The sequence below is a fragment of the Sorex fumeus genome, unplaced genomic scaffold (genome assembly GCF_029834395.1).
Source record: "Sorex fumeus unplaced genomic scaffold, SorFum_2.1 ptg000044l, whole genome shotgun sequence".
Lineage (NCBI taxonomy): Eukaryota > Metazoa > Chordata > Mammalia > Eulipotyphla > Soricidae > Sorex > Sorex fumeus.
Genome location: NW_026606101.1, coordinates 34,412,056 through 34,435,147, shown reverse-complemented (window position 1 = coordinate 34,435,147; position 23,092 = coordinate 34,412,056). Strand labels below are relative to the sequence as shown.

The 23,092-nt window shown below is 36.8% G+C and overlaps 1 protein-coding gene across 2 annotated transcripts in view; it reads right to left on the bottom strand.

Moving 5' to 3' along the window:
* MACROD2 (mono-ADP ribosylhydrolase 2) overlaps positions 1-23,092 on the bottom strand; it is a 2,391,823-nt gene that overhangs the window by 202,676 nt on the left and 2,166,055 nt on the right. For both annotated transcript variants that reach the window (XM_056121300.1, XM_056121301.1), the window contains exon 9: positions 9,500-9,581. In XM_056121300.1, the coding sequence (XP_055977275.1) occupies positions 9,500-9,581 (82 nt within the window). The remainder of the gene's footprint in view (positions 1-9,499; positions 9,582-23,092) is intronic.

Genomic DNA, 23,092 nt, shown 5'->3' with positions numbered 1-23,092 from the left:
AAATTGGCTTTGGTTCAACATTATTCTATATAATGTGTTTGGCTGAGCCATATGTATGCAGCAAATTCCTCATCAGAATTTCTTTCTCTAACAAAATCAGGAACCAAAAGGATGATATATAAAAGACGAGAGCCTCTGAAACTCAGGAGTCAGACTATTCGAAATTTGGAAGCAGTTAGGAGACTGTTGGCACGTGGGCACAGAGCTTCTGCCTTTTTTTTTAACAGTTCTTCAAGCTCCATACTTCTTTGCTAGAGGACAAAAATGAAATCAACGGTTTTAGCAGAAATGATGCAGATACCATTTCAAACTAGAGAACAATACATCAGACAGTATTGTCCTCTGAGTTTTTGAATGCCAAAGCCAAAAAGTTCCTTGCCTTCCTAGGCAGAGCCCACCAACAGTTAAAGCTCCACTTCCCTTTAAGGGCTCTTATTGATACTAATTTCATCATGTCTGTAGTTTTTTGCTTTTTTTTTCTTTGCCTTTTTGGGTCACACCTGACAATGCACAAGGGTTACTCCTGGCTCACACGCTCAGGAATTACTACCAGCGGTGCTTGGGGGACCATATGGGATACTGAGAATTGAACCCGGGTCGGCTGCATGCAAGGCAAACAACCTACCCTCTGTGCTATCGTTCCAGCCCCATGGCTTTAGTGTTTATACTCTGCATCACTCTATGCCAGATTACCCTGTTCAGTTCTTCACAAAATGTATAAATATGCCTAAAGTTCGTATTTTCACCAAAAATGAGGGTGAGAATGAACGAGTTCCATGAATAACATGCTTTCAGAAACAGCTAATTTTATACACGATTTTGTTTTATATAGAAGTATCCAACCTTGTTTGAAATCCATAATAACTTCCTCACCTCTTTTTGCAGACAAAGTTAATATGAAAGCATTTCATTTTCCAGTAACAAACAGTCTCATGTTTCAAAAAATAAAGAATGCCATAAAATTTGCAATGACTAGAGAATTGCCCTATTCCCTGATCAAAAGTCCCATAGCAACATACTTTACGTGGGAGTAAAAAGAATAAAAACAAACAGACTACAAAACCTCACAGAACTTTAAAGTGTGGTCTCAGCACCAAGAGCATCACCTGGGAGACTGCTAGAAATGCAAATTCTCAAATCCTAACAAAGCACTATTGAATTATAGCCTCTAGGGTAAGGACCCTTAAAATTTTCATCTAAGTAACCCTGCCAGATGATGCTCATGCAAAATCATGTAGGAGAACAAATGACCTAAAGTACTTGTATCTGTGCGATGGCGGAGACTCTTGAAAAAATTTTAGTTTTCCTTCTGGTGTGGGGGGCGGTGTGTGATGGGGGGCGGTGTTATTCAGGTTGAAACTGTTATACATTACCAATGTTTATTCTGGGAAGGGAAACCCATATCATACCTGGTTGCTGAGACTGAAAAACACTGTCTACATAAATATTATGTGTTCCTTTCTGTGCTCGCAATGACATAGGTACCATGAAGCATGATAACATGGCTATGCACAATTCATGGTCAGTACACAGATTGGTTAGGAGACAGACATGGAGAGAGATTAACTCTAAAGGTTCCGTGGGTTACCTGGGAAAATGAGTGCTTCTGAGGGAGAGTTAACCCCATGAGCTATAAGGTAGTCTCAAGAGAATAAAAGAATGGACACCAGAAATACATCATGTAATTCTCCTGTCAAATATTCAGGCACAAACACACATACAAACAGTTCTGTCAGGCAGAGTAATTGCAATGATATTGTGTCTCTTATTTCATGCATTCCTACATCTTATCTCTTAAAACTTCATTTCTTGCAATGGGCTACTTCTGTGCCCCTTATCTTTCAAGTATTTCATTACCAAGGACTCTTTGGAGCAATATGCTGTCTCAGAGAAAGGCTATATGGCAAAAGTAAATTTCTAAGATTTTACATATTTTAATAAAGGTATATATATATATATATATATATATATATGTAGCATTTGTGCCATTTACAATTAAAGAATAGAAAGCTCCCAGAATATCAGGCCAAAAGCCCATGCAGGGAATCTCTGGAAAGATGCTTCTATCATCATCCTTAACAAGAAACATTTTGTCTTGCATTGCTTTGTTTGATCAGAACTTCCTAATAATATCAAACTCATCTTAATCAAAGTTCATGTTCTTAGGTTTTGATTTGTTCTGTTGTTTATCAGCATTTGCTACACACACTGCACCAACGCCCATTTGAAGGGACAGACTGCCTTCTGTCTATGCTGCTGCTCGTTCCTCTATTCAGGTTGCTTGGTTACAGCAACACTTCACTGGATTTTCATTGAAGGCAAAATGTGCTTATAGTTTTTGAGGCCTATCAAGTGGAAATGGTTCGCACCTATTTCCTAAGAAGCCAGTCCCCTCATTCATGTCACATAACAGAGAGCATGAATTGTATAATTCTATGCATTAATGTTGTCCAAATATTAAAAGTGTACAAATGTGTAAAAATTGGTTAAACCCCATATATTCACAATTTTAAAAAAAAATTGTAAACTGTTTCATTCTTTATATGTATATATACAATATATATACATATATATTTCAGTATCATTTAGGGAAAAAAGTAAAATTAAGACTAAGCAGTTTTTCTTGTGTTTCTTTTCCTTACCCAAAGAGAATGAAGATTTTGATTTACTACTGCTGCTGAAACAATTTTCTACATACTTTGTGGCTTAAAACAATAAACACTTATGAACATACTGCAGTTCTGTAGGTCAGCAATCTAACACGGCTCTCCTTGGGACAAAATAAAGCTATCTTTCTTCCATCCCTATCTATTAGAGGTAACTCATATTTTTTAGATTTTGGCTCCTTTTTACCATCTTTAAAGCAATGTTGATCTTTTAAAACATTCCCCATAGTTGTGTTTATTCAACTCTTACTTTTTCTTCCACTTCCCTCTTCCAGATTTTAAGAAGACCTGGGATTATATTGGACCAATTCAGTTTTAAAGACCTGTTATATTTAAGAATATCTGTTATATTGGACCAATTCAGATATTTCAAGAAATACCCTTACTCGGGAGGAAGTCTCTAAGGATTGTTAGAACGACCTGGAGACTACTCCCAGTCATACATAGGAAACTGGGATTTTTAATTCAACGTTAGGGACTGGGAACGCAGTACTGCTCAGGCCCAGAGATGGCTGAGGATACAAGAATCACCCAAGCTGTACTTAGGGACACTCAGGGTTATATTCAGCAGTGCCTGAAGGGAGATGTACTGTGGAGTTATGAACCTGGGGTCTTAATTCTTGCAAAACCATGTTCCCCTGAGCCCTGGGCTACTTGCCAGGCTCTAACATCCTTATTTCAAGGTCTTGGCAACTGATGCTTGTGAATATTAATTCTATCTGCAATATTATTTCTCCTTTGCATTGTAGTTTAGCAAATGCTTTCACAAATCCTGGGACTTAAGGCATTGTACCTCCTAGCACACTTGGTAAATCAGAAAATAAGACACTGTTGCATAAAATGTCTGAGGAGAAAGTAGAACTAAGAACAATTTTATTTCAAAATAAAATGACTTTCTATGAGGTAAAGTGCATAACATTAAAATCAAGGTGTCTGTTTAGTTCTTCGGTTTCAATTCTTCTCATAAGAAGAAAATTTACTTTTGTAAATTTTTACTTTTGTTCTTTTTTTCATTTCCCCTCCCTTACTTCTTCCTCCCTCATTTCCTACCTTCCTTTTATAATTATTATTATTTCTTTGTTTATACTTTCTTACATTTTTTCCTCCTTCATTCACTGTTTAAGTCAAGTCTATAATGGTGCTTTTTATAAAGAACAGGAAAATTACTTTGCATTAATCATGCCATAACACCATGTAGGTCAGCAAGCAACCAATGTGAATAGTACTGAATAACCATGCCATATAGATAGTATAATGAGGGGGCATATGCCTGGCATGTATTGTACCTGGGTTTGATCCTTATATCCCATATGGTCTTTTGAGTCCTGCCAAGAGTGATCCTTGATCTTAGACCTAGGAGTAAGCCTTAAGCATCACCCGGTATGCCCGCCCCCCAAACAAACAAATAAAAACTACATATTGTCCAGCAGCATAGTAGATTGAAGCATCTATTTTTGCAATATTACAATTTATGAAATCCACACAATGACCTAAGGATGCATTTATCAGACCTTAATTTTATATCTAAATATGTGTCTATACTTGAGAGTAAGAGTGACTTTGGGATACCAACTATTCTCATAAATAAGAAGAAAAGAAAATAAAAGAAGTATACTGCACTGTCTGTAGCACTGTCTTCCTGTTGTTTAATGATTTGCTCAAGCAGACACCAGTAACATCTCCATTATGAGACTTTTTTTTACTGTTTTTGGCATATCGAATATGCCATGAGGAGCTTGCCAGGCTCTGCCATGCGGGCATGATACTCTTGGTAGCTTGCAGGGCTTTTTGAGGGGGTGGAAGAATCGAATCTGGATCAGCTTTGTGCAAGGCTAATGCCCTACCCACTGTGCTATCGTTCCAACCCTAAAAAGACTATACATTGATACTAATTACATTGTTTTCTGTATAAGAATGACTGTCACTGTCACTGTCCTTCCATTTTTCATCGATTTGCTTGAGTGGGCCCAGTAACCTCTCCATTGTACACTTGTTACTGTGTTTGGCATATCGAATATGTCACGGGTAGCTTGCTAGGCTTTGCCGTGGGGGCGAGATAGTCTCGGAACCTTGCCAGGCTCTCCAAGAGGGGCAGAGGAATTGAACCAGGGTTGGCCCAATCAGCTGCATGCAAGGCAAACACCCTATCCTCTGGGCTATTGCTCCAGCCCATATGAATGACACCAAAATAACAAAACAAAAGTTCTGAGAATTAGGAAGAGCAGGGTGAGAGTAACTACTCAAATTCTGCTCATACTAATTGTAAGAACCAATACATGTTATTATTTAAAATATATGAATTGTACTCAATAATATTACATAAAAGTCTAAAATATTAAATATGCACATTACTAAGCTAAAAATCAACACATTTTTTTATTATTAAAACATAAAGAGAATATGACTGAATATAATTTTTAGTCAGAATTTTTTTTCATTGTTAATGAATCCATGCAATTTAGGTAGTATCAGAAATAGTTCTGAAATTCAAACATATTAGTTTGTTCACATTGTAATATTATCAACCAGTGGGCAGTGATAATAGTAAAAACTCCCAGACAAGATGAAAAGTACCTTTCTTGTGCACATAGAGGGAATCTGGCTGAAATTTTTCTTCTTTATTCAGGGTATTATCCTGTTCCGCCACACTTACTTATTAGATGAATATAACCTATATTTGACTTAACATTTTGTGAGGCTGTTGAATTTGGGCCATAGGTAATATGAATGGATGATTCCAAGAATGTATGGTGGTAGCTATGAGTCTTTGGAAGCTGCAGTGGGAATTGGGTCAAAGTGTTTAACAAGCTTCAAACAACAAACAGAGGTATCTGTGAGTATAGAACAGAGAGAAGAAAAGCTAAAAGTCTAAACCAGAAGAGGGTTATGAATCCAAAACGCCAGAGGTCCAGAGAAGACACAGATTCCAAAGCCAGCAAAATAGATACACTGATGTAAAATATCAACATAAAACACTATGAAACACAATGAAACAAAATCTGCCTGTTTGCACCAATGGTAAAAGAGGGATGGGTACAAATCAGAGTTTCTTAGTTATTATTCCATTCATGCTTGTAACTGGATAATTCTTTACTGTGGGAAGCTATCCTAAACATCATAGGATATTTCAAAGGAGACGTATTCCCTCCCATTGCATACCAATAGCCTTTCCCCTCCCTGCTGCAAAATATCTAAGTATCTCAAAATTTTCCTTAGCAAAAATCACCAATAGCTGAGAACCACTGCAGAAAATAAATGCAGACTTTTCTTAAACTGGGAAAAGAAAGAGACATAGCTGTGTTGTCATTTTAAAACAAACAAACAACAAAAAAAACAGCATTGTTCAGTTCTCTACAGAGACTATTTAGATTCTGTAGATGCTAATTTAAAAAGTAGTCCATATTTCAGATGAAGTATTATCTATTTTCTTTTTGTAACCAATTACAACATAAATATCACCCCTGAAAAATATAAGCCTTTCATGTAAATAAATTCTATTTATGAGTTGAATCATACAAATACTTGCTGTAGACCATATAATAGTATATTGTAACTATATATTTTTCACAACCAAAGTCTATGGTAATTCAATAAATATGCCACACTATACACCCAAATAATACATTTCAAAGAAAAAAGTCAAATGTTTCACACCCTCAGCAAGATATAAAGCTGTCTAAAAGTAATTCCTGTCATTTTTCCCTTTGGGATTCCTACTGCATTCCTAGTGAGCCCTGATGTGAGCAAACTGTATTCCTAAGGTCATGTGTGGCATGTGTTAATACCTAACACCTCAGGATATGACTGCATTTGGAGATACGTCTTTAAAGAGGTAATTAAGTTAAAATAAAATTCTTTGGGTGGGTGCTATTTCAATATGACCGGTTTCAGTTTAGAACATAGCGCCAAATCTGATGAAGACACAGGAAGAAAAGGGATATTTAACAGCCAATAAGAGAGGTCCCTGCCTTAGGATACCTTAGTCCTAGAGGCCTAAACTCCAACATTATAGGAAAATGAATTTCAGCTGTTTGAGCCACCAATCTGTGGTACTTTATTACCGTAATCCAAGCTGACTAACATAAGCCCTCTTCTACCTTTCCTGGTAGTTATTCTGCTAGGAAGGTGACTTGGATTCCCTGTGACCACCTGCTAGAATATTTAGAGGGGAGTTGATTTTAAGGTCTATGAAATATGCTAATTTGTCTCACATAATAATTTTTTCAAGAAACGTTTGCAGGTATTAAATCAGAAAAATCAAAAGAAAGAAAAGTATTAGAGTTTTGAAAAATGTGGGGAAGAAGATAAAATTAATAATATTTGTTCAAGGCACAAAATGTAACTTAGGAGTTCACCTCATATTTCCCTGAAGATGTTCTGAAAAACAAAATCATTATGATTTGTTCAGTGACTAATCACTGTCACTGTCCTCCCGTTGTTCATCAGTTTACTCCAGTGGGCCCAGTAACATCTCCATTGTGATAATTGTTACTGTGTTTGGTATATCGAATATGTCACAGGTAGCTTGCCAGGCTTTTCCCTCCTTAAACTATTATCAATATTGCATTGGCAAAGGTTAGAATATTAGTTAGGTATTCTCTGAAACAGCCAATCTAAGAGACTAGATGGCAAGTGAGAATCATTTTATTCCAATAATAGATTGTATGGTTATGTCTTAACCATAATTTTCAGTCAAGAACAGCTAACATTACCATCTGTATTATGTCACATATTCCATCCAATTCTTTGTTCTAATATTGTTTATTTATAATTTACAAATGACTTATGCTAGTATTGCAGAAATACTAAATAATTTTAGAAGATTTTGACATTTATTTTTTAAATGTACATATTATAAATATGTACTAGAAATAATTTCTTGAGCATGGTATGATTCATAGCATTGAAGTGACTCTAAGGATTATTTTATTTCCCTAGTTCAGTGTAAGATATAATTTGGCCTATTTATAGTATCAGTGTTTCAAACAATTGTTTCTTTGTATTGTTATTAATTAATACAGTCTAAGACTACTAAACCTGTCATTTTTTAAAAGATATTCATGCATAATTTTTGACTTCTCATCATTGGGAAATCTGCTGATGGATAGATTTGTTTTCATAGCAATGGATCATAATTTTGCAATTATTGTGTATCATATGTTAGAATGAAAACAAGTTTTCATCTTTGAAAACATAAAAATGAACATTATGTCATCACTTTTAAACACGTCAAGAAGTCTAACTTTATAAAATTTAGACTATGTTGCAATAGAGAAGACATAAGACTATCTGCCTCACACAGCATAGAAGTTCACAATTTTTAATGAACCTACAGTCTTTTAAAAAGAAATTTATAAGCAGAAATGCAGGCACAATCAACTCAGCTCACTGTGATTTCATAAGAAATAAAGAGAAAGGGTGAAACAAGGAGATTGAAAGAAACAAGCCATCAGATTATAGGAAAAGAAATTAAGATCAACTCATATAAATAGCTACATATTAAATAGTCATTATTTGCTTTATATTCTTTAAACCACTAAATCATGAAGAAAGGCATAATGGAGGGTAGAAAAAAAAAACGAAGGGAAAAATGGGGAGAAAAAAATCACAATCACAATATCCCTTATTATCACATGGAAACTTTAAAAATTTACATTATGTTCCATTTAGGAAATATTATTGTTAAAGTGCCAAATTAAATGCAGAATTATTTTTAAATTATAAAATTAGAGAAGTACTTCTAAGTACTTAGAAAAACTTAGCCCCTTTGGACTGCAGTGTGGAGTAAGCACACCTCTAGCAGTTTTCTGTATCTGTTCTTGACGGTTTCTCACTTCCTGGTTGGATCTGTGGCCAGGGCTTCCCTTTTTCTCCACCCTGTGGCTATGACAAATGGCTTATGTGGGTGAACATATACCAGATCCTTTACTCTGTCCTTTCTGCCTGCCAGAGTTACTGGTTACATGAAAAGCAACTTCAAATGGACATGCCAACAATCTCCAAAGAAAGCTCTCTGAAAGACAAATACCAGTGATACTCATGGTTGCTTAAAATCTCCTGGAATTAATTTTTTCCGTGTCTGTGGAAAGCACTGTTGGCACTGTGACTATCATGGCATTAAAAAGCTAAGTATTAAACAAGTTTCAGCCTTATAAAATTGGAAGAGGAAAAAATATTAAAATTAACCTAATCCAATCCATGGCACACTCAAAGTCAATCCATTGCTAATCAGGTTCTTTTGTAACCCTGAGGTTTCTCTTATGTTCGAAAAAGAAGTGTGAAATAAATTGAATGATTATCTCTTTGAGTGTACTAGAGAGTGCTACTATCTTCACTGTGATTTAAGTCATTAGAAGATAGGGAGTAACGGGATTCAATGCCGAAATAAAAGTCTGCCAACAAACATAAATGGGCCCGTTACAAGTTCCAAAATGTTTAACACTGAGATGGGCCCTTTACAAGTTCCAACACGTTTAACACTGAGGTGGATAAAGCTACAGGCCTGGGAGGGACATTGAGAGGAAGTCAGACACACTGTAACAGAGGGCCAGAGAAAAAAATATTTAGAAGTGATTTGATTCTGTTCTTCACTTTTAATGTATGAAATGAAGACTTAAGAGGTGAACTGACTTTTTCAGGACAACACAATATTGCTGGGACAGAGTATAAAGTTTACATTTCCCATTATTTCTTATGTTTTATAATATAAATTCCAGAGGTGTCTCAAATCATGTGTGTGACATTCTTTAATAATCAAAACAAAGCAATAAAACAAACAAAGCCTCCAGTTCTTTAGGTGTCAAAATCTAAAGAAAACAAGTCACTTTACTCACCTACAGGGAAAAACTCGCTCATTTTCTTTTTGTAGATTTTGAAGTCAACTTCTAAGAAAACACAGAAGATGATCCGATCCACCTAGAGGCAAAAGATAAACATTCATAATGAAAAAAAAATATGATGACTGCTTTCCCCAAACATATTCTTAGATAAAAAAAAAAACAAATAGGAAAGTTTCATATAAAATTTTGGTACTATAATTGTAACTATATGACAACTCTGGGTAAAACTTAAGTGTGTGTAAATTTGAATGTATGCTTTATGTATATAAACCATAGGTTCTTGGGGGAAAGATGTGAATAAACCAAGTTTAACAAATTATAAATGACAATAAGCCACTTTGTAAAAACCTTTAAATAAGATCTGAGATTCCAACCTTACATACCTACACTTTATGTTCTATAAAATAGCCACACAGGAGAGATATATAGCGGAATGACAAAAAAAGAATGCCAGTAAATGAGAGCTATTTATTTTACCCTTGTTAGACAAATATGTTTATCAAAATCTTTTAGTGTTTTACATGACCTAAAAAGCCTCATGCAGTTGGATTTGTATGAAGTCACTTGCCTTTAGCTTTAATACCCAGAAATGCAACAGAAATAAAATGTAATTAGTGGACGGAAATGAGTTTTAATATGCCAGATAGTATTGAAAACATAGATGCCACCTCAAAGCAAGCTGTGTAGGCAGTTCCTTCTGTTTGTTTAAAGATCTTCTGCATGAAAGGGGTTTCTCTGAGACAGAGAGAAATATGGTAAACAGAGGAAAGTGCATGTATATATAACACGTCATGCAGATCTGATATCAAATCAGATACTCAACTTTATGCATTGAAAATTTTATTTTTATTTCTACTTTTTGCCTTTATTTTGGGGAGGGATCACACCTGGTGATGCTCAGGGGTTACTCCTGGTTCTACACTCAGGAATTACTCTTGGCAGTGGTTGGGGGACCATATGGGATGCTGGAAATCTAACCTGAGTTGGCCACATGCAAGGCAAATGCCCTACTCTCTGTTCTATTGTTCCAGCCCCTATTTCCATTATTTTAATACACAAAATGTGAAAAAAAAATTTCTCAGTCCATCAAAATATAAGAGGTAACTGAATGGAACAGCTGATGCACTTCTCATGTCAATACGAAATAGAAGTAGGGTTCATACATGATAAGGCATAAAAGAACTCACCCACCTAACCCTCAGCTTTTACAGACTGTGAAGTACGATTAATTCTAGTCAAGTTCTAAGGAGCACCCTTAGTAGGAGAGAAAATTTGCAGATGCGGGTGGGAAACAGGGCAAGGACAGAGAATCATCAGCTCTCTCAAAGATGTCGCTGAAGATGTGATTACATGATAGTGAACATACTTTTTAAGTGTGGGACCCTGTATTCGATTCCTGGCACCCTCAAATCAAAACAAAACCCCACTGATTTCGCTAAATCCTTCACAGATACAGTTCTCACTAGGATAGATTTCCTTCTTGCTGCTTCTAAGGTGTAATAAGTAAAATTTCATTTGCAAATAAGCCTGTTTTCTTTCCCTATTTTCACTTTAGTTTCTTGTGTCCATTTTTGTCTGCTTGTCATTAATGAAAAAACTGTCAGCATCAACTCACCCTGTGGGTGAACCATAAATTTTGTTAAATGCATGATTAAATATCTGTGCAATATTGAATGCTTGTCTCCATATTTGTGGCATGTTTATACCTTGGGGCAGATGCTCAAATCATGATGTTGAGCCATAGAAAGATGTTACAAATTGACTTGCATTCTAAATGCTGTTAAGAGTGTTTAATGCTTAATGATACGATAGGGTAGGGATTCACTTATAAGAAACGTTATATAAAAACGTACACTAGAATGTCAAACATAAACTTCAGAATGATGATGGCTTCTGGGAAAAAAGAGAAGGTAAAGGATAGGCAGGTAAATTTTTAATTGAAAAGCTAATTCTTTACGTATTTAAAAATAAAAGAAATAATAAAACCATGCTCATCGGTAATGGGTATTCATCATAGGGATAAGTAAGTGAATATTATTATCTATTAGACTTTTTAAACATTTGAAAATCATAACCAAAAGTTCTAAAATTATAAGCATGAGTCTGCATCAGACATAATCTTCTCTCTATCCTCAGTGAACTAGAGTTTATGAACACTGCAATTATTCTCATTTTAATACCGATGATCTTGACTTTTTAGTCAGGATTCACATTAGCAGATTATTTCAGAATCTACTTTGTTAAACTAAGGAAATTTATTTCAAGTTGTATCTAAGAAGGCAAGTTGGAAAATCTCATTATTTAACCATATTGCCCCATTTTTATGGAATCATAATTATGCTTTATTAACATATTTTCTTGAGTTGCTGTGTGCTTAGGATTAGTAGTAATTCTATTTACTGTTATTAAGTAATCTTTTAAATACCACACAGGTAATACACAGATTCCTTAATTTCTTTTTATTCACATCTTTCCACCAAGAACCCATGGGTTTATATACATAAGGCATATATACAAACATACATACGCATTGATATAGGCAGGCATATACAGGGAAGGGCCCCATGGCAATGAAACTTCTAGGGAAGAGAGCCACCAGAATTTACAATGAAATTCCTGGCAAGTGAAAATCTTAAGGTTGAACAAGACCCAAGATAGGACCTTCAGCAGCAGACCCTGGGGAGATTGGACCCCCTCCCCCATAAAGGAAATTCCTCAAATAACCTCTGACCTCTGCCTTAATTCAATTAACTTTAGCGATTCAGTTCAGAGAGGACTTCAGAACATTCCAGACCAAGATATCCCCCAGAAGAGACCCTATAAAAGCCACCTTGAGCAAAGGAATCACATATGCTGCCTGAGCCCATGTGCTGCTCGTGCCCATGTGGCAAGCACATGTGTTGCCCGCATGTCCCCTCTTGAGATGTGGACTTTTATATCTAATGCTGGTATGTGCAGGGGGCACCCTTAGAAAAGCCTGGATCTGCCTTTGAGCGGTTACTCTCTCTCCCTTCCATACCTTCAAAAACCTCTTAATAAAAATCTGTTCCACTTCACTGCCCATCTCTTCCTGAAATTCTTTTCTGCAAGGCGAGACAAGAACCCTGAAACCCTGGGTAAGGCCTGGGACTGGCCTCTCCTTTCCTGCAAAGAGCAAACCCTCACTCCAGCCTGAGTCTGTGGCTCTCCAAGAAATTGGGTGGTGGGGATCAACTCCCATTCCTGGATGACCAAGAGGACTTCAGGTGAGGCCTGACACCCACCTGGTGGGGCTGGTGGGACTCAGGGGCTCATCTCAGACTTTACTAGTCTTCCCAGAGGGTCCGGGTGGCAGAGGCAGAGTGGGAGAAGATGGCCATCTTTCTCTGGTCCCAACTCACATAAGCCACCCGTGGGGTCCGTCAACATCAACTTGAGCTTTACCCAAAGCTTAGTTACCAGTGTGCTGAGTTTTCCCCTATACCTACACATGGTAATCTGATGCATTTTCCAGAAAGATAAGTATAATGAAGAGAAAGTACTATTTCAGGCAAGAAGTGGGTGGGAGTTGGTAAGGTGGGGTGGGGGGTGACGATAACATTGTCTAAAATGGAAACCAGACAAAGACATAGAGGTTTTTGGCACAAAGGAAACTTGTCAGGCTCTTGGAAAGTCATTGAGATGCAGAATTAAGGTCTAAAGACTGACAAAGGCCTCCCAAAGAATATCAAAAGACCATTAACTGCTCCAGGCCCTTCCTATGGGCAACCTACTGAGCCAAAGAGTAGGGTAGGGGTGGTTTGAGGAAACTTTATAAACTAAGTTGGAGAGGAAGACACCTCACAGGCTCCCCATAACTTGGGCATCTCCTGGGATCCCAAATTTAGGACTTAGAACTGACATCCTCTCCTGCAAAGAGCAATTTTTCCCTAGTTCCAGCAGGAGTCTATGCTCCACAAGAATCACACAGCAGGGCCCCTCTCCCGTGCTGTGCAGAGCAAGGAAATTTCAGAGGCACCTTGAAGGCTGGACAAGGGGGTCGGTGCTGTGGAGAGACTCGTCAGTCCTGTATTTCCCAGGAAGTTTCCTGGGTGACAGAGATGGGTGAAGAGGGTAGCTGAGAGTTTCCTACAGAGTCTGCTGCTTCTCCTTCCTCCATTTTGCATAAATCAAAGGGGTGTGGTCTACCACCAGCAACAGCACCGGTATTTTAAATGAGTCCAGTGGCCTTGTTCTCTACCCTTACCCAATAGGTATTACTGAAACTATCTTGGAAACAGGTAGAATGTAACAATCTCATTTGTCAACCCCTCCCTTTGCATGCCTATGTCTGTGCATTAATGTAGATGTACATAAATTTGCTATCTGGGGTATCTGCTGGACAAGAGATCATTCAATTGACAATCTCTGGGTTTGAAATTTTATCTTTATCGTGGGTGTTGATTACTGCACGGCATGTGGCAGACAGAATTTTCCAAACTGGCATTCAGTGATCTCTCCTATTCAAAGGCTCTTCCAACTTTCCTCATTGAGAGGCAGAATCTAAATTTCCTTCACCTAAACAAGGAAATGCGTGTTACTGTGGCAGAAATTATGCTATGTGTTATATAAGTTCTGTCATAAAAGTTGATATAGTTTTTGTCTCTTCCTCTTGGGATGATGTCTAATTGTTAGTTCACAAAGAAGCTGAGAGACCACATGGAGAATCCATGGTAGTTGTTTGGATTAATAGCCTTAGCTGAAAGTGGTAGTTTCTACATTATCTCAGTTTCTCTTTATAAAATATCCCAGGTGATGTCTCATGGGCTAGAGACAATGTGCTTTGTGAGAAAAAAGGAAATACATTGCTGAAAACCTGATATTCTTCCAGCTTCTTCCTATCACACTTTTTTGGATTCCTGATTTTCTAGTTTTATAGTACTGGATTCATCTTAAACAGCTCAGACTGAATGAATCAAATAAAAGCCACAATGGGGTGAAAAGAATAAAGAAAGTAATTGCTACCTGGCTGATAGGTGGAAATCGAAATTGCACAATTGGGGTAGGACTCAGCTTAGCCCCAGATAAATTTAATGATAATATATAAGAATGCCTCACTGTTGAGGCTCAGAAACATAAATTTATTTTCCTCTTATAAGCAGCAGAACACTTCTATAAAATAACTATTCTTGAGACAATTCATTTACTCATTTACTCATCATATGTTATTAAGCATATTTAATTTTAGGTCTAGTCCATGTGCCATTTGCTTACAAGAAAATCTGAATCCAGAACTGACTGATTTCACTCTCAAGACAAAACAGTTAATGGTAAAGTACTGGGTGTCTGAGCTCTACATTTAGCATTATTTCTGTGATGTCATTCAAATGGAGACTCATGAAACTGAATTTTATTTTTTTTTAATCTGCTATTAGCTGTATAGCCCCGGACAAGCCACCATCTTTCTGAATTGCAGGAGTTTTTGTTTCTATTTTTTGGGGGGTGGGGGTCAAAAGGGTTAATCTGGGGGATGCTCAGGGGTTACTCCTGGCTCTATTCTCAGGAATTACTCCTGGCTCTGCAGTGGTGTCACTTAGGAGACAATATAGGATGCCAGGGATTGAACCTGGGCCAGCTGCATGCAAGGCAAGCACCTTACCCACTATACTGTTGCTCCAGTTCCTGGAAACAAGTTTTATACCTTGACAAGGTTAGTGGATACAGGACACGAGGCTACAGGAAGGTAGTGTTCATTTTTTTACATCAACGGACTCACCTTTCTGTGAGCAACAGTTCAACCCTCAACTTTCCTAGTCCTGGATGGTCCTCCTGACCTAGTTTTCTGAGTCCAGAGCTGAGCATAGCATAAGCAGCCCTGCAGCGTGGGTACCAGTTCCTTCTGCACAGCATTGCAGCTTTGGAGTAATGAATTCCAGTTTGCTATCAGTCTCTCAATTTGTCCCTGGTCTTTCCTCTATTATCAGAGTAGGTCTGATTAGACGTGGAGGCCGAGGCTTCCATTGATTTCTTTAGTAGTTCACTCTCACGGGAACTGGTTTGGGTCGTTGCTCAGTTAGCCATCCATTTCTGGATATTTATTTACTTCCCAGCTCTTCCACAATAGGATCAGGTGCAACCCTGCAATAAACCCTTCTTTCACATCACTCACAGGGTTCTGCTTCCCTGATTAAATTTTAATGAATTTAATATAATTTTATTTAATATTTAATATTATTTTTGTCAGGTAAAGTAACCCCCAAATAAAGCACCACTCCTTTATGGGAAGTAAACTTGCTAAGATTACTTAAATTACAATTATTTCCTTTAATTTAATATTTTATTTTCCCATATTCTAAGAGAAATTCCTGAAATGTGCATCGAAATTTTTGTGATTAAAATCAATTTTAAATTTCAAATGATTCACTTAGCTTGTCACAAGCAGAGTGAGGGAGGGCAGTTAAGGTAGAGGAGGAACCTCTATTACAATGACAGTTGGAAATAATCACTCTGGACAAGAACAGAGTGCTGAATACACATGATAACCTCTCAGTATGTATATTGCAAACCATAATTTCCAAAGGATAGGGGAGAAATGAGTGGTTGGGGGAATAGTAGAAAAGTGTCTGTCGTAGAGACAGATTGGTGGGCGTTGGCAGGAGGGAAACTGGGTGGCAGGAGGGAAATTGGTAGTGGGAAATGTACACTGGTGAAAGGATGGGTGTTGGAATATTTGAACAACTTTTAACTGTGTATCTTATAGTGATTCAATAATAATTAAAAAAAATTAAGGGATGTGAAATATCCCCAAAACCATCCATGAAGAATTGAACAAAATAAAACAAAATCTAAAAAAAAATTCACTTAAAAAATAAACAAGCTGCCAATAAACTTAAACGGTCCTCAGGCTAAAATGGAATTGAAAATAGGGCTGGAGAAATAGGATAGGGGTTAAAGTACTTGGCTTGTGTGTGATCAAACTCAGTTTCTCTGAGCATTGGTGAGAGGAAGAAAGAGTGCAGTCCCTGAGCACTGGTAGATGTGTTGCCCTAAAATAAAAATAAGCAAAACTGAAAAATACAAAACACAACATTCATATTTGTAGTAACTGATAAGTTGTCTATGGTGCTCAATATATTTTAAACTAAAACATGATGAAGATTGGGTGGTGCTCACCTTTGCCACATATTTGAGGTCCTGAGACACAATTGAACTCTGTGATATTTTTGATAGCATAAGATTCAGGCACAGACATGAATAAAATATATGGCAGATATATTTGAAGGATCTTGAGAGCCTTATGATTTCAAGGCTGTCTGATTCTTCTTTAGGAAGAACATATGGCTCTCCTTGATATTTGCCAGAAAGACCTGAGACAGAACTGCAGAGGATGTTGGCTACTTTTGAAAAGCATAAAAAGGCTATATAAAGGGTATATGATGGCAACTCTCATTTCAATCCAATGATACCAATCTTGTGCCCAGTACTGATGTTTTTATAGAAAATGTTTCAGTGTTTTGTGAATCTCACAAATGAACAAAGATCCCACAATTATTTGACATTTTTACTGTTGAATTTTAACATATGGTATGACCCAGCAATTTTACTCCTAGACAAATGCACAGTGAATGCTGGGTATGCAGGTACAATGAAAATAGTTGTATGCTATAATGTTAATAATAAACTCTGTATAAATATTTCCAGTTTGGAATATTATAGGACCTTGTAATCTGTTGCTCCAATTACAATATTGCAAACCTGTGAGAATGAGAAATTTACAACTGTAGGTACAAAAATATAAAAAAAACTTAATGTTGAGTAAAATTAACGTTAAAAAGAATGCACTCTAGATTATTCCATTTTTAGTTCAAGATGTTTTATTATATTTATTTTTCTGCAGTGCCAGGTGTCAAACCCAGGATTTCCCACATGTGAGTATTTTTCTCTACCAATCAGTTATATCCTCAGTTCCATTTATAAAAAGCTCTAAAACACTATGGAGATAAACACAATCAGAATGGTATTGGAAGAGAGTGTTGAAATTATGGTGTAGTGAAGGTTGAAAAAAGTATCTGGGACTTTTGTTTTACTTCTTTTAACATGGGTGCTGGTTTCATAATGTTCATTTTTTTTTAAATAACTTGTCAAGTGTTACACTTAATATCTGTGTCCTTTTCTGCATGTAATGATTCAAAATAAACTTTATTTTAAGGTTAAAAGTCTCATGTTATTTTAGTTTTGGTCAACAATCAAAAATCATTTCTCATTGACTTAGAGGTCAAGAAAGTCCCTTAAAAGCTGACCTTCCAAAGGCAATTCCTCTATTTTTTTCAATGATGCCAACTGCAGCTCACCCATCAAGGCATAAGGGGGTAAGGGCATATTTCTTTCAGCAAAATATCTATTAATCTGCAGTTGGGGGTTTTACATCCCATAAGCATGATGGTATAAGTTATATCAATCTTTTTTTGACTCCTGAAGAGAATCACACGGTGAAATAGATTTGGAATTCCTGTAGCCGAACTTCATTTTTCACAGTCTGCCAGTGCTAGGGCAGCTGACATAGCCAAGATTACCCTGAGTTCAGTAATACCCTAAGACTGAATGGATTCTGATTAATGTAATTTGCTTCTCCAATGACAAATGACAAACATTCAGAGATGTAGTGTGCATGCAAACATTGCTACGACTAAGGACTGAGAGAGGATTATCCTGTGTAAATACAGCCTGATAGGCAATGAAGCTAATGTCTCAGCCTTCCTAAAAAGACAAATCATCAACCTTACCAATCCAACCTTGGATATTAGGGTATCTTCATAAACAGTGGATGCTGACAATAAGTGAATTAAAGCCCAGGAGTTAAGTATCAAAAAATGTATAAAAATAGGATTTTACAAAAATTTCAGAATTTATTCTTTATAATGATAAATGTTTAGTCAATCCAGATTTTAAAAGTCATTTTGGGGACCGAAGTTATAGTATAGCTGGTAGGTCGCTTGCTTTGCACTTGACATGGTCTTTGGCCCCTAGCATGCGATATGGTCCCCTAGTCCCACCAGAAGTGAACCTAGAGCACACGGCCAAGAGTAAGCTCTGAGCACAGCTGGCTTTTTTCCCCAAAATAAACATAAAATAAATATTTTAAAAGGTATAGTTTAACATAAAAAATAATAAATGAATCAGAGAGAAGTGCAGTGGGTAGGGCACTTGCCTTGCATATGATCAACTCAAGCTGGCTTTAATCCCAAGAAACACGTATGATTTCCTGAGTCCCATAGGGAGTGATCCCTGAGCATGGCAACAAGAGTAAACCCTAAGCACTGCCAGATGTGGCCCCCAAACCAAGCAAGCAAGCAAACAAACAAACAAAACTTAAATTATTAATGTAATAATGGTTTATATTATGTAGGCTTCAGGAACTCAATCTTATAAATGATTATCTGTATATAATACATTATTATATTTTCAGATGAATGAAAGACCAAAGTGTTTGGAGTTTGCTTGCGATTATGAGGAAATAGAAGTTATAGTAATATAGGGATAAATCATTTCAGATCAAATATCAAAATCAAGATATCTGGATCTTAGTGCTTTTTCTGCCATCAAGAAGATAACAATGTTTCATACCTCAGTTTTTTTTTTTTTTTTTACAGACACGGTGGCTTGAAACACAACTAGATTATTCTAGGTCAAAACCCTCAGCTCAAAATAGTTGAATCCTCTGATCAGGATCTCAAAATTGGCAATCAAACTGTTAACTGCATAGTGGTTCTCAGTTTAAAACTCATTCAGACTGTTGGTAATATCTAGTTTCTCACAATACTAGGAATGTGATCTCCATTTTCTTGTTAGCTGTCAAGCCGGGAGGGCTGATAGGTTCTAGAGGATACTTGCTATCCATCCCATGTGACAATGAAGACCAAGTCAGGAAATTCGTGCTTTCTTCCTTTCAGGCCAGCAAAATTGTCTCTCTGATACTCCACCTTCAACAGTTTCATTTAAGAGCCCTCAAATTAGGTCAATCCATCAGAACTCTCTCCTTTTTAATGGATTCAAAGGATTAAATATTAAGAACATCCCCCAAAATTCTCCTGTCTAAACCAACTTGTGAAAATCCTGTAATAATGTTAGATTCTACCCATCTTCCAGGGGATTTTCAGAGGCTATATTTAGGTTTGTACACTAGACGGTAGATGACTTGGACTTTCCCTTCTTATTGCAGGTCACTTTCTCACTTATATGCCTGAATTTTCAATGTGGATTAATCAACTCTCAGTTCTCTGACTTTGACTTAATGTTTCTAAGGCTCAGTCTTTTTATGTCAGAACTGGAAGTACTGGGCCATAGACATGACTCAGAGGACTAGAGCACATGCTTTGCATGCAGGAGGCCCAGGCTCAGTTCTAGCACCATTTGTTCTCAACTACTGCCAAGAGTAACATTTGAGCAATAAGACAGGTCAATGTAAATGAAAATAAAGGAAAAACAGCAAATAAACTAAATAAAAAAATGTAGACCCTGACCATGTGTGAACTCCCATGTTAGTTTTCTTTTGTAACACAATAAATTATCATATACTTGAAAACATCCCTGTTTAGGTCAAAGTCTCCAAAGTGGATTGGACTCTTTGTTCTTGTTAACAAAAGGGAGAAATAAAAGTGAATTCATAGCTGGAAACTGTAGAGAGAAAAACCACTGTTAAACTTATTTTTCTTGTAGGCAGAATTCAGTTCCTTGCAATTCAGGACTGAGGTCCTCATTTCCTGTCTGGCAATCAGATGGGGTCACTTCACCTTCCAGAGACCCCCTGCATTAGCTTCCAGGTGTCCACTTCATCTTTAAGCCAGCAAACGCATGTCAAATCCTTTCCAGTTTGAAATCTTTAACTTCCTTCATATCTGACCTCCAGGCTTAGGTTTAAAGGACTCCCGTGATGAGATCAGATCTATAGGGATGGACTCCCCATCCTAAGGTCAACAGATTTGGAACCATAATTCCATCTGTAACAGCCCTTCCTAACAGTGGTGAAATTATTGTTTGAATAGTTGGGAGAAAGTGCATGTGCACCAGCTGTTAGGAACCCTGGAGGATCTCCGTCATACCTACCACAGTCTGCTGTAATGACCACAACAGATATTATGTACTTGGCCAAGGGCCTGATAGTAAATGCTCTATAAATTCTGATAATTAATTCATAAGATTATTATTTACAAAGTAACTCACACAGTATGCCTCACTCACATAATCACTGTTGGCACACTAACATAACCACGGTTCCCTCAGTCAGTCTACCCTGATTTTTAAACATTTCTATCCCAATTTATAAAACAAGCAGGTCAAGGAAAAGTATGAGTCAAATAGCGTTTATGAAAGGCACTTTCTTAACTGGGATAATGAAAGGCCACTTAATTCTAGCTTCAAATTTGTGAAGGAACGCTATATTAAGAGAACATTTCCAAAAATGACCCTTATTATATATAAAGCAGTTCTTTCTTTGGCTTTTTGGTGCTGGGGGGGGGGTGTTGTGAGTGTTACCATAGCAGCCAATGAGAACAAGCAAAAGGGGTAAACTAACAGTTGAACTTCAGTAAGAGAAAAAGACTCCATAAGACTCTAGGAGTCTCAATTTTTATATTTTAATATCTTTATCAAATGTCACTGAATATCATTCTTCTGGTCCTGAAGGGATTAAGTGTGTTACTATTTGTGCACTTCACCGAGAAGCCAGTGCCTTTATCAACAAATTATAGAAAAGGAAAAGCATTCTCTGGTCTCAGATATGTTTTAGAGAGCTGGAAAGCATTTATAATCCATAAATACTAAAAGGGCATTTTTTTGCATGCTGACCTGCTTCTTTGTGCATAAAAAGGAGCCTTTATTTTGGGGGACATTTTGAAAACCTAGTTCATCTGTCATTACTTCATGGCAGCATCATTTAGAGTCTTCCTGTTTTGATAAATTGGTCTTTTTGACTTTTCTTTAACTCCTTAAGAAAAAAAATGACCATAGAACTGAAGAATCACGAGTTATTTTGCTGGAGGGTGGAGGTTCATTCATACAAGATGGTTTCCAAGCCCACTTCAAAACATACACCCTGGCAAATGACATCTGTTGTGGTCCTTGAAGCTGTTCCATATGCTTAGTATCGAACAAAGCAGGCATACACAGAGGTTGAGGACTTGAACTTCTATATTTGCTAGTATAATAAGCATGTCCTTTGTGTCTGCCTTGTAATCAAAGAGCTGGATAGATATTGGGAGTGGGGCACTATTTCTGAAAAGAAATAAAGAACAGGTACTTTTCCTCACTGGTTCGAGAGGGCAACTTTTATTTACTGCCCCCATTGGTACTAATGCAATCATTCTTCCTGTCACTACAAACACTGATAAAATGACCCAAGAATGATTCTTGGAAATTTACCCACACTGACACTCTTCTCCTAAAGTCAGATTGCGTCCAATGACTAATGCACAAAGCAGTTTTAATGTTCAGAAGCCTCCCCTCAATTTGATACAACTCTGTAGCAACATTGATCATGAGCTGAATTTGTGGTTCCTCCCCCCATTCATGTGAAGTCCTAAATCTCAGAGCCTCAGAATATGACTGTATTTGAAGCGAGAATATTTAAACAATTAATTTAATAATAGTTCATTAGTATCACATCTAATTCAATGCAACAGATGCTCTTATAGAAGAAGGGAAATTAGACACAGAATAAAGACCAGGTGAAGACATAGGAAAAAAGTCAGTATGTTTGTGTCAAGGAGAGAGGCACCTCATAAGAAGTCAATCCTGCTCATGCCTGATCTTAGATTCTCCACCCCAGCAACATTAGAAAGTCTGTTTTTATGTTGATGTCACCAAACTTGAGATATATCATGATGGCAAACCAGAACTCCTTGTGGGATGCAAGCAATCCCTCTGCTGTGACCATAACATAAATCCACTCTATTTTTTCAATTCTACTACCCTTATTTTGCTTCTTCTCCCCTTAGGAATTGCTTAAAAAGCATCAGCCAAAAAGTGTGCTTGAAAATCTCTTCATTTTCTTTTCTAAAATTTTACCTGTGACAACCTCTATATTTAGCAATCTGAACTTTCTTTCACACTCATTTTATACAACATTCTAATAATGCAAATAGCAACTATCAGTCACACATTAAATCTGCCAGGCTGATTCTGCTACTCATACCTTGGGAGAAGAATATTCCATGGTTGAGTTGACCAATGGTTAAAAGGTCAAGATTTATTTTACTGAAGATTCAAAGGAAACATAAACTATAAATGTGACTATAACATTTGTTGATATACGGGGACCCATCTGACACTCACCATTAGGAAATGGGTCAATTTTTTTTATATAGACTCTTTTCTGAGGATAGAAAACTGAACCCTTGGGCAACTCTGCAATGACAAGTATAAACAGTCAGGGTAAGGTATGTCTTTATATGGCTGAAGTTGCTCAGAACCAAGACATTTCTGTATATGTATTTTTTATTTTTAATGTTAGATTAAATGGGTTAATGTTAAGATAAATTTAATGTTATCTTATTTTTTAAGATAAATTTTTAAATAAAATGAGTTCATGAGCTTGAATGTGTCATTTGGAGGTATGACAGAATGATGGTACTC